General features: G+C 52.6%; 1 protein-coding gene across 1 annotated transcript; it reads left to right on the top strand.

Annotated features, from left to right (window-relative positions):
* Positions 1-9,078: 9,078 nt before the first annotated feature.
* NKX2-6 (NK2 homeobox 6) lies at positions 9,079-15,310 on the top strand. Its single transcript, XM_001914890.4, has 2 exons — positions 9,079-10,397; positions 13,134-15,310. The coding sequence occupies exons 1-2, from the start codon at positions 10,124-10,126 to the stop codon at positions 13,730-13,732; spliced, it is 873 nt and encodes a 290-aa protein (XP_001914925.1). The 5' UTR covers positions 9,079-10,123; the 3' UTR covers positions 13,733-15,310.
* The last annotated feature ends 394 nt before the right edge of the window (positions 15,311-15,704 follow it).

Here is a 15,704-nt window from a genome sequence, read left to right as displayed (position 1 = left end):
TAAGAACTGAGTGCATACTGGATATTATTAATATTCAGACCACCCCTTCATTCAAGGTGGAAAAGTAATGCTGAGAACTTTAATGAATGGTTTCTTAAGCTGACTGTATTTATTGAAGGCTGCCGACAGGAGAGCACTGGATAGGGGTGGCTGTCAGAGGCTGATACCCTGCAGACACCTAATCACCGCTAGCACTTCCAGTCAGAAGTCTGGCGCTCCCTGTGCAGCTGAAGCCCTGCTCCCTTCCCTCTACCCGTGTGCCCTCAGCCACAGGGTCAGTTCCTCTGAGCCTGTCTGTGAAAATGAGGGAAGTGGTTGATGAAAATAATGCCTAGAGTTTGCTAAAGTAATGGTCAAATATTAGCTTTTGATGTAGGGACCTTCCTGGGAATTAGACAGAAAATAACAATTATGGTTAGGACTGGCAGCTTCATTCTCTGTGTTAACTTGGTTTGACACTCTCTCCTTTGTATTGTATATAGCAAGCACAATTTTGGCACCTCCCTTCCTGTCTCTGTTCCCAGACCCCCGGAGAGACCAAAAGGAAATGCAAAGCAAAACTTTTTAAAGATTTCCTGATTAATCAAACATTTTATATGCTTTTCCTATAATCACCTCTTCTCCAATCTCTCCCAAGCACCAGGACTTGGGAAAGGAGAATGTATTACCAGCTTCTCTTGACATAAACTTGTTTCCCACCCCCACCCCCCCCCACCCCCCCCACTCCAAACAAGCCCAGGGCCCTGTGGCTACAGATCCACTTCACCCTGCTCCAAGTAGGCAAGGCATCCTACAGCATCCAGTCCCTGGAGGGAAACCCAAATTACAGCAGAAGCCAGAGGAGCCCTGCCAAAGGAAGCTGGATGACGGGCTGTCTGGCACAGTGAGAGCCTTCTGGGCTCCCCTCCTACATAAAGAGGACCTGCTCAAATCGGGAGACCTACCCTAGGTCGGCCTTTAAACGAGCCGCCCTACTCTCTAATGTGTCTCCCCAGCGTCAGACTGTCTGGGGAAGAGGTGGAAAGGGAAAATGCACTTGGTTATCGGGATAATTTATCTATGTGGCACCAAATATCAACATGCCGGCTGTTCCTGCGTGCTCTGTCTTTGTCCAGGCGGCTGCCCGTCAGCTGTCACACATGTATGGAGAGTGCCCACTGGGAAAAGTGTAATGGACTGTGCTCCTGCAGCTCCCCAGGCCTCAGGCTCCCCACCAGCCACTAATCCACATGCCCTTCTCCCTGTGTTTGAGGCAAGTATCCACTTGTCCCCAGAGGGGGAGGGGAGAGCTCTCAAAAGAGATCTCTTTAGTACCCATGTAAGGTTAAGCAGCACCAAAACCTGTGGCTATATTACAAATTAAATTCCTTATATGCAAGGCACCCCCCAGACATGGGTGGCCCCACAGATGGCTGCAGACATGGTTATTGCCTCAGGGGGACACAGACAGACTACAAATGCCTGAGGACTCAATAATTCTCTATAGAGGCAAAACAGTCTGAATGATGGTATGGTACCCTACTCACCCTTTCGTTCAGGCAGCAGACCGAGAATCTGGAATGGATGGTATTTAACTACCAGCTCACTTCACAATTATTTTCTTCTAATCTAGTCCTCACCCACCAAACCTTAGCAGGTTTCCAGTTTTCCTAAAGGTTGTGTATAAATTGTCTTTTAAAAATTAAACTCACAAAACAAATTCATTTATCTGTATTATACAAAAAAAAAATTAATTGAAACAGCAATTTCAGAAGCCTAGGCTGGCTCTAGCAGGCAATAGAAGGCCCCTGGACGGTGAGTTCTGGAACAATCGTTGGGCAACTTGCAACTGTGTTAAGGAAATAAAGATGTTTTTGATGTTTTATTAAGGTGACTTTTTTTGTACAAAGGTTGTATTTACAATGTTTTCTACCTTTGACACTCCACACACTCCACCCAGTTAAGAGGTGGCCCCATATGCCGTCTGTGTGCATGGAGGTATTGACATCTTTTACAGCTGCAGAGAGTAACAATAATGATAGTAGAACATCATTTATGGCAATTTGCAGGTTCCTGATGTCTTAAGGCAGGTGCAACTTGGAGCCCTGGACTTGGCCTGCAAAACACTTGAGTGCCAGCTCTGTCATTGTTCCCTCACTAGGCAAATGGCCATAAACAAGTTATTGGCCCCCTCTGCCCCTCAACATCCCATCACTGGAATTGAGATGATGACGTCTGTCCTGCTTATCTCAACAGGGCGTCAAGGAGGTCATGGACGCTCAAGCTGAGCAAGATGCCAGATAGCAAAACCAGCCGGAAAGGATCTGTCTGACAGCCAAGGTCAGGCAGTGGGTAGTAAAACTCCCGGGGGTCTGGGGCTGCAGCGATGCGCTTGATCACATCCCGGGCTTCACGGGTATCACGAGGGCTCGGCAAGACCGCCCTGGCCAGTCTATTAGAGGAGCGGCGGCGGCCTCGCAGTCCCGCGGCGCAGCTGTGGGCGCATCTGCTGCTCCTGGGCTGCCGGGCTTCCCCTGACCCGGACCCGAGCCCGCAGGGACCGCGACCGAGACTCGCTGTCCCGCGGCAACGGCCCGCTCCGGGCGGCGCTGTTTATTTAACCTGGGCCTCTGCGGGCCCTGCACACGCGCTCGCGCGCGCGCGCACACACACACACACACACACAGCCGCTGGGGCCAAGCGTTTATTTTTCCAGGGGCTGGGCCTCGCTCCCAGGGCTCTATCAGGCGGCGCTGGAATGTTAATTGGAACGGAGCGGGCGGCGCGGCCCAGGGAGTCGCCGAGCAGCGCTCGGCCCCGCGCCCAGCCGGGTCTTTTCCACGCCGGAGGGGCGGCGAGCGCGCGGGGGTGCTGCCGGGACGCACCGGGCACCCGAGCGCAGGGCCGAGGAGTCCAGCCCCTGCGATCTGCTAGCAGACGAGCTGTCTCCGCCTTGCGGAGCAGGACGGGAAGGGGGCGGGGGAGGGGGAGCAGTTGAGAAGCTGACTGTTTGTTAAACAATTACTAGAAATCTCTTGGCCCGCTCCGCTCTCCACTCCACCCAGGCTCCTCCCCTAACCCGGAGATTTTTGCGCTGATTTTCAGGGTTTTGCAGAGAGCGCCTGTGAAAGTCACCTCAGGCAAACCGTTAAAATGGTCCCCAAATAGCCATTTGGGAAAAGACAATATTAGATCCTTAACTCACACCACACACTCCAAATAGACTTAAATGCAAACAAGGAAACCGTACAGGACTAAAAGAAAATAGGGGTTTATTCCTCTTTAACCCCAGTCGGTGTAGGCAAAGGTTTTCTTACTATGACCTGAATCCAGAGACAATAAAAGAAAAGATGAATACGCGTGACCACATTTTAAAATGCATGACACAAAGCTCTATAAGAGAAGTCAAAAGACAACTGACAAACAGGAAGAAAATATTTGCAACATATTGCACAGAGAGCCAAAATCATTGATGTATAGAAAACCCTTAAAAATGGATAGAAAATGTGAAAAATATACAATTTAAATCTATGTGCATTTATGTGTTTTTTATGTGTATTATACATTAGGTAGATAGATAACACATACACATATGTGTATATGCTTTAAACATAAAAAGATATTCCATCTCACTCAAAATTAAAGAAACGCCAATTAAAACACCACTGAGTGACGATTTCTCACCTAACAGATGGGTGAAAAACGTCTCCTATGTTCTGTTGCCCATGTTCCTAAGAGGGAGGGAGGCAGGTACTCACACAGGGCTGGTGCATGCAAACCTGTACACCCATTCTGGAGGGAAAGCTGGCAATGCCTACTAGATTATACACACATTTGCTTCTGACCCACAATGCCACTTCTAACAATATGCTCTGAAGATACACCTCTAACAACACAAAAACACATAGTAACAATGTCATTCATCACAACTTTCTAATTGCAAAATACTGGGAAAATCTAAATATTCATAGGAGAGTGGTTGATAAACTACTATGGAACAGTCACGCAATGAAGTACTAGGCAACCGTAAAAAAAGAATGAGGAAGATACCTCTGAGCCAACAGGGTGTGATTTCCAGGATATATTATTAAGTGAGAAAGCAAATTGTAAAAGACTCTTTTTAAGAAGGAGTGGGCCAGGGGGAAAAACGCTTGTTCTGGGGAGGGGCTGTGCTATCAAGGGAGCCTTAGGTGTTTGTGACTGCAGGTGTGCCTGCCTTGTGGCAGCATAAAAAAAGAGGTACCAGTGATCAACCAGTCTCTTAAATATGATAATCAGATCCACATCATAGACTTTGATGATGAAAATATCCTTATAAGTAAAAATGTTCTCCTTCCTCAAGCAGGTGAAACTAAGCACACGAATGCCAGTCTACCAGATACGAGTGTGCTGGCAACGTTCTACAGTACAAGTCACCGGCTTCTTCCCTGGGGGCTGCATACTCCTGGAGGGTCCTGGAATGTGTGCTATTTGTCTTTGTGTCCTGAGTGCCTTGCAAAGTGCCGCATACTGTATATAAGGTCACCATACATCCTGGTTTCCCTGGAACAGCTGTGGTTTATGCCTGACATCCCTCCAGTTAGTGTTTCCTTTCTTTTAAAAATGTCTCAGTTTAAAACGATAGATTATATATGATTACCTTTCCCCTACATAACGGGCACTCAGAAAATATGTACTGAGTTGAATTGAATAATTTGGAAAATATCGAAGTAATAGTTTCAGTGAAGTTTAAAAATGTGTAGTGAATTTGTCTTAGAGACAAGGGTGCTAAGAAATGCTGAGGAAAGAAGTAGGAAGATACATAGGAAAGATGGTTACTAAGCAACTGCATCAGTCCTGGTGTGCCCCAATGGCAGAGCCCCACACTGGAAATGAGGAGACACGTGTGACCCCAAACAGGGTTCTTACCCTTTCTTTGTCTCAGTTTCCTCATTTGTAAGCTAGAAGCAATGAGTGCTTTCCGCACCTCACAGGGTTATGTTTAGAATCAGTGAGATGAGATGTAAATGTGCGTTAAAAATTAAAAAGGAAACTGTACATAAAATCGTCTAGTTCTTTTTGCCAAATTGTCCCCAGTTATTTTGCAATTCTTCCTCTCTACTCTTGAGGAATTAAACCAGGAGCAGGGACAACAGAGGTGAAGGGCAATGGCTTTGTGTTCGTGACACGGGGGAATGGTAGAAAGACAACCAGGACCGGTAGTGAGAAAACCTGGATTCTAGTTTTCCTCTGCTATTTGGTACCTGTGTGGTTTTGGACCATAAGTAACCTCTGAGTTCTCTATCTGTAAAATAGAGACAATTATACTAAAAGAAAAAATGAGAAACCATCACTTAAAAGAAAGCATCATCTTAAAAAGAAAAATGGAGAAAATTCAATGAGTTGCTCTGAAAGGATTTACTTTATAATTCTGCACTCTGTGAAAACAGGCTTATGAAGATCTATGCAAACAGTCACAGATAGCTAGAGATGCTTGGTGTCCTGAGTCTCCCATAGGCACGGAATAGCTCATTCTGAGAAAGGAGAGAGGGGAGAAAGTGCACAGACAGCACTGTTCAGCTGTGACATCTTGTGTTACAACACAGCAGCCATCCATGGATAGCAATCAGAAGCATGATAAGAACACAAAATCTTAATAAATGTCAGTGCTTTGTAACAACAAGAAAGAGTACCTCTATTATGCTACCTTGTCATCTTAGGTAGAAGGGAAAATAGGAAAATATACCCGGATCTGCTCATTTGTAAAAAAAAAAAAAAAAAAGCACAGAAAGGAAAAATGAATGGAACTGGGAGGATGTAAGAACCAGGGAAGAAAGGCGAATGAAAATAGGAAGAGAAAGGATAAAGGTGCAGTGGTCACTTCTTGGCTATATCTTTTCACGTAATTTTGACTGAGAATTATGTTAATGTTTCACATACTCAAAAAATAAACGTTATAATATTAAAAAATAGGTCCCAGCAAAAGAGATGGTGGCAAGGCAAAAGTGCCATCATGGAGGGATTCAGAGTCTCCCCAGCCCCAGGTGGCCATACGCCTCTGGGCCAGTCCCCAGGGTACCCTATGGACTATCCCCAGGCGACAGGGCAGACCCCTTTATCCAATAAATATTTATTGGAGACCTACTATGTGCCGGTTGCTAGCCTAGGCCCTGGGGATATGCTGTGACAACAGACCCAGAGTTCTCCTCTAGTCTGGTGGGGACCCTGTGCTCACCTTAAAGACCTTAGAGACAGTTAATTGCCTGCAAGCACACGGGGCCCACTAGCGCCAAAAGTCGCTGGGATTAGCCTGTTGGGTACCACATTTTAAAGAGGGAATCCCTTCGTTTTAGGAAAGTCTGAAAGAAACAGGGAGAAAAGGACTGTTGGCCATGGATGGGAAGAGGTGCAATAAATATTGTGCACAAATTCCATATGATTGGGCAGGGCATCACACTGCATGGGGATGATGTAAACGTCTGTCTCTCGTGCACGAATGGGATAAGATAAAGGACAGACCCCTCGTTCCCTCAGTATATTCAGAGCTTGGGCCCGAGCGAGCCCACAGTAGGCGCTCAAAACATGTTTTGGGGCCTAGTCCCGGTGGAGCGTTTTATTGTGTGTAGGGCAGATCCACTCACACCCCTGGCACGCCGTCTCCGTCTCATTTTAAGAACGGAGATGACGACGGCCCCCCTCACGCGCAAGGGAGACACACACACATACGCACGCCCCGCATTACACTGTCTGTGCTGCACCCGATCCTGCCCCAGAGCCTCGGGGCTCCGGAGCTGTTCTGGCCTGCGCGCGGGCCCAGCTACGCCAGCCGCCGGCTTGCTCGAGTTCTCCCGACGCCGCGGGCGGTGGCTAAGGTGGCTCCCGTCGAGCCGGAAGGGACGAGAGCGGCGTCCGGATTCCAGTCTCGGGCGGTCGGCTCGCAGGGCTCCCCAGCCCCGGAGAGGCCGGGAGAAGGGGAGACGAGGCCGGCCTGTTGGCGGCGATGCCCCAGCGCCAGTCCGAGCCGCGGGAGGCGAGTGGGGAGGGCGCTGAGCCCCGAGCCCGCGCTGCGTGTCCCCGCCCCGCGGCGGGCGCCCTGGACAGCCCGCGTGCCCGCAGGGGCTGGGCGAGCGCGACCCTCGCCTCTGCAAGCTCGCCCCAGGGGCGGGGCCGGGGTCGCCCCTTCCGCACCGAAGGCTCATCTGCGCTGCTCGCGAGCTGGTCTCACGCTCCAAGCCCCGTTTGATCCTCGCAGCGAACTGGGAAAGGAAGGCGAGGCGGGGACCCGAGAGCCGACTTGGGACTCACGGCTGCTGATGCCAAGTCTCTCCTTTCTTCCACGACTTCCTAGAGCGCAACAGTCGCCGCAGGCATTCCACCGTGGAGTAAGGCGCTGGCAGGTCTTCGGCCCCACGTCTGTCCCCGGGGTGGCCGGCAGCCGCGGCTCGGCCGCCTGCGCTGAGGCCGGTTACTGCAGCTGACGCGCGTCGCGCCTACCGCCGGCCTCCCAATGGAAACAGGGTTCTCGATTCGCTCCCTCTCCGGTGTCAGGGGCTTGTAAATGCTCATCCACCAGACGTTTGCCGGCACCTCTGCGGGGAAGAGGACGCGATAATACTGTTTTTCTAGGAAATCGTGGGATATGTTTTATGAGCATTAAAATATTGGACTCATTAATTAATCTTTTTTAAAGACTGGCACCTGAGCTAACATCTGTTGCCAATCTTCTGTTTTTTCTTCTTCTCCCCAAAGCACCCCCCATGTAGTTATATATTCTAGTTGTGAGTGCCTCTGGTTGTGGCATGTGGGACACTGCCTCAGCATGGCCTGATGAGCGGTGCCATGTCCACGCCCAGGATCCGAACCCGGGAAACTCGGGGCCACGAAGCGAGCGGGCGAACTTAACCAGTCAGCCACGGGCTGGCCCAACTCATTAATGTTTATCCTACGTATTTATCCTGAGCAAGTAACCCAAAATGTCGACAGGGATGAAAACACAAAGATGTTCTCTGAAGCCCTATTTTCAGTGACCAAAAAAATTAGATATAGTCATCTAAAAGTATAAACACAGTCTATTATGGTCCATTCATAACGTGGACTATTATATTGCCATTTCGAAATAGTATATTTGTAAAAACTCTCTAATGAAGTGGTGGACATGCTTATGATGTAAATTTTAAATATGCAAACGTGCATATACCCTCTGAGCTCATACACGCAAAAATATGAGAGAAGGAAGTGCGCTAAAATGTTATCTCTGGATGGATCTTGTTTTCTTTTCAACTTTTCCTCATTTTCCATTTTTTCCAAAGTGTGCATGGTTTTATACTCAGAAAAAAATAAAATAAAAGCTAGATAAATGTATGGGTCATTGCAAGATTTCCACATCTCTGAGGACAAAGTGACGTCTCTTTCAGGAAAAAAATGGGGGAGGTACTGTTTTGGCAAAACGAGAGTGCCCCCATGCTCTGCCATCGACGACCTGGCCCATCCGCTGAGTGGCTTAACCTCTCTGATCGCTAAGCTTCACTTAAAAAAAAAACAAGAAACTGGAAACACTCTGGGTATAGCTTTGATGTAAAAAGTGAATGATACAATGTATAAGAAATTATTACTTGGCTGCACCATCAAATTCATCAAAAACTTGCATGAATTTTTGTGAGAAGTTTTGCACCCACTAGCCTGGAGAGAAGAGTTTCAGTTTATCTGGATTTCAGAAAATAACGCCCAGTTTTTGCAATACTGAATTCGCCTAATAAGGTTTAAGAAACGTTTGATCTGAAATCCCAGAAAGAACTCTAGTGAGATCCCATTTTGATTAAAATATATTTGTAAACTCCTTAGATTTCTGTTGTGTTGAGACTGCTGACTCGAATCATGTTTTCTTGAACCAGGTAGGTGGGGAACAGCAGTGGATATTCGTTGATGGTTTCATACGCATTATCTCCCTTAATCCTCACAACCATCCCATGATGGGCGTCGTCTTATCTTCATTTTACGAAGTCTAAACTTTGAGAGGCAAATACTTGGCCCAAAGCCCACAGTTGGCTGCTGCGGAGCCAGGGCTGGGCCTGCTGACTCCACCTCCACCTCCGTCACCACTGCACCACGCGGTACCGCTGTGTCCGCGGAGCGTTTCCGGGGATCTAGTGCCCGTCACAACTTGCAGTCCCTTCGGGGGGCGCGGCGTTCACACACGCACGCTCGCTCAGGACAATCAACTTTAGGGAGGCTAAAGAGGAGGAGAGAAGGAACTTGGGAATAGCAGGGCAAGGTGAGCCCCGTCTGGCACCTCCACGTGGCCGGGTCTATGGTCTTCCCCACTCCCCACCTACTCGCGGCGGGGGCTGCTAAGAGCGCGGGGCGGGGGGAATATAGCTCCCAAGCGTTTTCTTCGCTCCCGGAGCTCAGACGCTCCTCCTGAGAAGTGGCAGATCCGGACACCCCAGACCTGGACTCGGCTCAACGCTAGACATTTCCACCTCAGTCTAGGTAGGCCATGGCGGGTCAAGACTCGCTCCTCGGCTGTCCAGCCTCTGCTCCCTGGAAGGAGCTCCCCACCCCTGGCCCCGCCCTGAACCCACTAAGACCCCCGCGTGCACCTCCAATTCTGCGGGTGCCTAGCCGTCCCCACCTGAGTTTCCCTCTGCCGCGAGAGCGGAGAGTCGAGCTACGACCCGGCCGGCTGGACCGGCTCAGGTTGCAGAGCAAGGGTTCCACCCCCCATCCCCGTACTTCCACCAGGAGAGTCCCTGCGGACCCTGGGTTGACTTCGGAAGCTCCCGCTTGTACCGTATTTACCGAGATACAAGCCGCGCGCAGCACCATTTCTCCCGTTTTCCTTGCTTTTGAGAACCATCAATACGAACTAGACCTTTCCAGAAGGTGGCTGGGGGTGGAAGAGGAATTCGAAGGGCGCGGGAAGAAAGCACTTGGGGAGGACAGTGCTGGGTTAGCACGTGGTTTCTGAAGGAACCAATGGGATCGGCGGTCTCCTCACTGGTCACCAGGCCGGCAGGGATGGCCCAGAGGAAAGCGCAGTTCGGGAGGCTGGGCGTCTCTCCCAGAGCTTGGCGCTGCGGTGCCTGCAGCAACAAGACAAGAAGCTCAGGGCGCTGCGCTTCCCCGGGACTGCGAACGCCCCCGCCCCGCCTCCTCCTCCTTCGGGATGCTGCTGAGCCCTGTCACCTCCACCCCATTCTTGGTCAATGACATCCTGAGGCTGGAACGCGAGCAGATTGGCCCCGAGGCCTTGCAACTCCCGAGGGCACGGAGGAGCCCGGAAAGCTCTCAGTACCTGCGACTGGTCCCAGAACTCCGAGGTTCGGAGGCTCACAACGCTGGTGGCGGCGACGGCGACAGAAGGCAGGAGGGGTCGGAGCCTCCTGGGGGTCCCTGTGAGATGGTCACGGAGATGGACGCGGAACCCGTAGAGGAGCCACGTGAGTATGCGCTCTGGTCTTGCCCCTACAGGGAAATCGTGAGGGGGGATGGGTCATTACCAATTGGCTTGTGGGGGGACACGCACTCCTGCTCTTCCTGGCTCCAAGGACCTGTCCCCATTTTCCTCATTTGAAGAGTCCAAAGACAGGTCTCTCAGCCCCCTCTGCCGTCCCCTCCAGACACCCAGCGTGCTTCACACAGCCCTAACGAAAATAAGGTCCTGAATCTTAGGGATTCACTATTTCCGCAGCCTGTCCTCTGATTCCCACGAACCATCAGCCCCACTTAAAGCCACAGTTGCCCGAAAGTCCAGCTTCTTTTTCTTACAGCAAAACCCTCTATAGCATCTTAGCTTTGCAACATCACCGCCAGCCTTCCCGGCCCCGTCTCCGAATCTCTCTACCCTACACCGTCTGCCAGAAGCGTAGCCATCCAAGCAGCGGGGCGCTTTGGGAGTGGAAACGCCATCGGCTCTGGGGTCACTCCCAGGACGCCTTTTCTTGGGGTTTGCTGAGTGGCCCAGCCAGCCCAGTCACTCGTCTGCCCGGGTTCCTCGCCCTGAAAATGAGAGGTGGCACCAGACCGGGTGGCGGCGGAGTCCCTCGGAGTCTGGGAGGTTTCAGCTGCTCTGGGAGACGACTCCGGCCGAGTTTCGGCGCCTGGTCTCCTAAGGCGCCACCTCGTTCCCCGGCCCCCGTGTCCAGCGGCGGGAAGGGAAGGGACCGGCGGGGAGTGTTGCGTTGGTGGCGCGACTCCGCAAGAGAGGCGCGACGTTCTGAGAGATGAAGAAGCCGCTCTTTCTCTTGCTGAACCTCTGCGTCTCGGTCCGCGGCTGCCATGCGGGTCTGGGGGCCCGCGAGGCGCCTGCAGTCGTCGGCCTCCTCTGCCAGGCTGTGCTATGGCCCCTCCATTCAAGGCGCAAACTGACTAACTAGTTCGGAGTTATTCACGACTTGGGCAGGCTGGTTATTACCGACTCCAGAAGTCTGGAGAGCACTGAATTTTCGATGTTCTCAAAGAAGCCGGTGGGTTTTCTGCAGCGTCCTCTAAACACTGAGCTCCCTGGGCGCTGCTTAGCCCTCTGGGCGCTCGCTCCAGCTCTGCTGAGAAAGGGTCGCGCTCCTGGGAGCACCGCCGTCCTCGCAGCGAAGGCACCTGCAGCGCGTTCCTCCACCGCTGGGGACCCCGGGCGGCGACACTTCCGCAGCTGCCCTGGACGCCGAGAAGGGGCCCGCGCCGGCTACGGCTCCGGGAACCAAGCCCAGGGCCTCGGCAGCGACTGCGTGGAGAAGTGACCTCCCCGGTGGCCTCCGCGCCCCTCACCTGTCCCCAGCCGACCCACCTTGCTTTCAGGGCCGCAGGGCGAGAGGGGCTCGGCTTGCGCGCAGGAGGGCGCGGGGTGCCTGGGCCGCGGCCCTCGGCCTGCGTGGTGACCTCCAAGCGAGGGCCTGCTTGTTCCACAGAGTCGCTGAAGGTCATTTGTTACTTTTCGATTTCCTAAGAAAAATCCTCAGTATTTTTCTTCGCGAGGAGAGGTGTCCTCAGTTTCTCTGTGCACAGGCTTCTCTGAAGGAAGTCTTTATTTCCTCAAACTTTAAACACCAAACGGCCCCATCCCCCCTCCCCCCAGGAGATTGTGCCAGCAGGTTGAGGATTTGGAGTCGGGTTCCAACCCTCATGGGCTCTAACTAGGCGTGTCCGGCTCCACCTTTCCACGAGCTTGAATCCACTCCACGTTCCTGGTTTTCTCCTGGGGTGAGTTTCCGTGAAAGCTCAGCCTTTCCTCTCTGCCCAGCCTTGGGTAAAAGCCGAGCTTAGCCAAGACAGGAGAGCGGCGGGAAGAGGGAAGGACGGGCTGCATCTCGGCGGGCTGCGGGCACAGCCTCCTCGGGGCCTCGGCGAGGACTCTGTCCCGGGGAAGAGAAGTCTGGGGAAGCCGACGCCACCCACTTGCCAGGGACACCCCAAAAGAGAAAGAGGCCGCTTTTCAAAAAGCCAAATGTGGATCTCAACTTCATATATTCCTCAAAGAGAACCTCAGTTCCGGGCTAAGAGTCACAAAATATTTCGTTTTATTTTATTTTGTTAACTCGGATTGCAGAGCACTGGGTCCAACAAAGTCCTCTCCTGGGTCCCTGGTGCCAGTGGAGCACTTCACGACCAAAAGGACAAGGGTGTGTGCAAAGGTGGGGTGAAGGTGGGAGACACGGAGACTCTTGTCCTTGGGCTAGGAGCCAAGGACCCCGCGATGCGCGCGGCACCACGACGGATAAGCAGGCGGACAGGAGCCTCCTCCGGCATGCATGTCCCCGAGTTTCGGCGCCCTCTCGGCCCCGCTCCCCCCCTTCTCGAAGAAAAGCTTCGCCAAACTCGCCCACCCTTTAGAACTGAATTCACAGCAAGCCGCCCCCACCCAACCCCCACAGGCACAGGCGTTCTGAGAAGAAAAGGAAGCTGTCTGAGACTCTTCGTCCAGTCTGCCTTTGGGGAAACGGCTGTACACCGGGAACCGTAGAGTGTCACAATTTACATTATGTGCCAGCAGGTAGAAAAGCCACAGAGCTTGGGGAGAGGAACATTCAGACCAGCCCGGGGTGGGGTAAGGCATCAGCAGGGGGAGAAGCGGGCGCGAAGTGAAGGCTACCTGGGGAGAGGGGCGTCCCTTGAAAACAATGTAAGAATCGCTCGGGCGAGCCTTCGGCTGGCGCTGACGACCTTCCTTCCTGTGCTTTTAGAGCCCGGCCTCCGCGGCGGGACCAGGGTGCCAGAGCGCTGCGGAGGCGACGGCGAGCGCAGCGACCGCCGCGAGCAGCCCGGGGCGCGGCAGCGGCGGAGGCCGCGCGTGCTCTTCTCGCAGGCGCAGGTGCTGGCGCTGGAGCGGCGCTTCAAGCAGCAGCGGTACCTGTCGGCGCCCGAGCGCGAGCACCTGGCCGGCGCGCTGCAGCTCACGTCTACGCAGGTCAAGATCTGGTTCCAGAACCGGCGTTACAAGTGCAAGAGGCAGCGCCAGGACAAGTCCCTAGAATTGGCGGGCCACCCCCTAGCGCCGCGCCGGGTGGCGGTGCCCGTGCTGGTGCGGGATGGCAAGCCCTGCCTGGGCCCGGGCGCGCCGACCTTTCCCGGGCCCTACGGCGCAGCCGCGGCGCCCTACTCCTGTTACCGCGGTTACCCGGGCGCTGCTTACGGCGCGGGCTACAGCGGCGGCTACGCGGGCGCGCCCCCGGGCCCCGTGCCGCCCGCATCCCTGGCCAGCGCGGGCTTCGGCGGGGGCAGCCAAAATGCCAGCCCGCAAGGCCACCTGCCCTCCACGCTGCAGGGTGTCAGGGCCTGGTGAGGCGCCTGGGCTCGGATACAGCCTCTAGGGCCAGGCGCTCAGTCGCCGCCCCTCAGCCAACGGGTCGCGGCCAGGATGGTGGGATGGTGGGCCGCCGCCGCGGAGGAAAGAGGCGACCCGACACCCCCCCCCCCCGCCCCGAGATCCCTGGGACTACGAATTGCCCCCCACGAGCCTTCCCGCTGAAGGCCCTGGGGACGTTCCCCGCCCTCCTCAAGAGACTAAACGCGGGGCCTTCACCTGCCGCCCGCGAAGCAGCTCTGGGAGCCGGGAGGAAAGCCAAGGTGGCCGGAAGTTTCGGGTGTCGGAGCAGGACTGACGCAGGGGACTTTTCGGGCCTCCAACCCAGGGACTGAGGCTCCTTCACTTGTGTGCGGCAGCCCCGGGACACTAAGAGGTTGATTTAGGGGGTGTCCTAGAGGACCTCGGTCCTCCAATTAAAGGCAACAGGTGGGGGAAGAAGGAGAAAAGGAGACGAGTGAGGAAAGGAGGATGAAGAGCCAGGAAGAGGAGGATCTGGGCGGTCAGGAAGAGGGACTACCTTGGGAGACGCGCCCTCCCGCGGGGTTTATCCTGTCCCCTCCCTGCCGCCGCCAAAGGCTGCGCCCCTGGGGACTCAGTGCTAAGCCGGTGGAGGCCCTTCTCGAGCCTCAACTGCTCCCCGGGAAGAACTCGCTGCCTTCTGGTTCTTCCCTTGCTGTCAGTGCATTTTGTCTCTGGTATACGGCTCAGCATCCTGAGTAAATATGCTAAATATATTTGTGTGTGTTTGTATGCGTATGGGCCATTAGAATCTGTCCAGCTCTCCGTCACCTCTAAACAACGTCGAATTAAAGGAATAAGGAAATCCAGAAGTTCTGAGTCCCCAGTATACACGGAATTCTCTAGGGAGACAAGACCTAGTCGGCCCTGGAGACAGGTGCCCTGATTTCTCTTCTCACACCCCCTCTCCCTCCGCAGGTTTTCTTTCAGAACATAAGGTTCCTAAATTCCCCATCAGGAAAGGAGGCCCCTCGTGGCTGTAAGTCCTAACATGATGGGTAGAAAGCCTGAACTTTCCAGGAAATTATGAGTCCCTTCCCCAAACACATCTGAAGTCGTGCAAACTGAAGACTGAAAACAAACTCATTTTCTTAATGGGAATATACAATCAAAGAAAACATTTGTCTTTGGTGGGCACCACTAGGAAAATCAGGTTCTTTTTTTTCCCTGGATAGCATTTTTAGACAATAGAAAACTCTGGTCCTTCATCCCTTCAACCACTAACTTCTCAAAAGTTAAATTCTATTATTTAATAAATTCTAATGTTTAATTAAAAGGCATTGGGCCTGCATTTTCTCATTTCTGAATGTGCCTGGTTTTTACTAACGTGGGAAACAGAGGCTGCCTGGTCCTATGTAAAATATTCCTGACTAGTGATTGTTTACATGTCTTCAAGTTTACATGTTTAAGCTAAAAAGAGTAATAGTTCGTGTTTTTCTTACTACTGTTTCCTTACATTTCTCTCCTTTTTTCCTCCATCCCTCTCCTCTTTTATTTCTCTGTCTTCACTGTTAATAAAAGTGCGTTTGGAAACACGCTGCAGTGTCTTCCAGTTACAACAAGTGTTGTGCCCCTGCTGTTAAAAGGAGCAGTATGTGCGCTTTAAATTCAGAAATCTCAGTAAATATTCTTTGGTCAATTAAGCCAAGATAAAAAAAAACTATAGATTACAGTTAACATCTCCATCCTGAGAAAATTGTCACTCAGGGCTCTCATTCTTCTTTCACTTCGGGGGTTCTCTTACAGGAGGACAAGGTACCTGTGGACACTGGCCTTAGAGTCAGGACGGCTGAGTGTAAGTTCGATGCTGCCCCTGGGTAACCAACTGTCTGGCCCTCAGTTGTTAAGTGAGTTGTATTAAATTTTTCCAAGATCAGATTCTAAAATACTATATATTGACTTTTTAAAATCCTTTGTTGCTGTCCTTTGG

Source organism: Equus caballus, chromosome 2 (assembly GCF_041296265.1).
Source record: "Equus caballus isolate H_3958 breed thoroughbred chromosome 2, TB-T2T, whole genome shotgun sequence".
NCBI classification, from domain to species: domain Eukaryota; kingdom Metazoa; phylum Chordata; class Mammalia; order Perissodactyla; family Equidae; genus Equus; species Equus caballus.
This window is presented reverse-complemented; position numbering and strand designations above follow the sequence as displayed.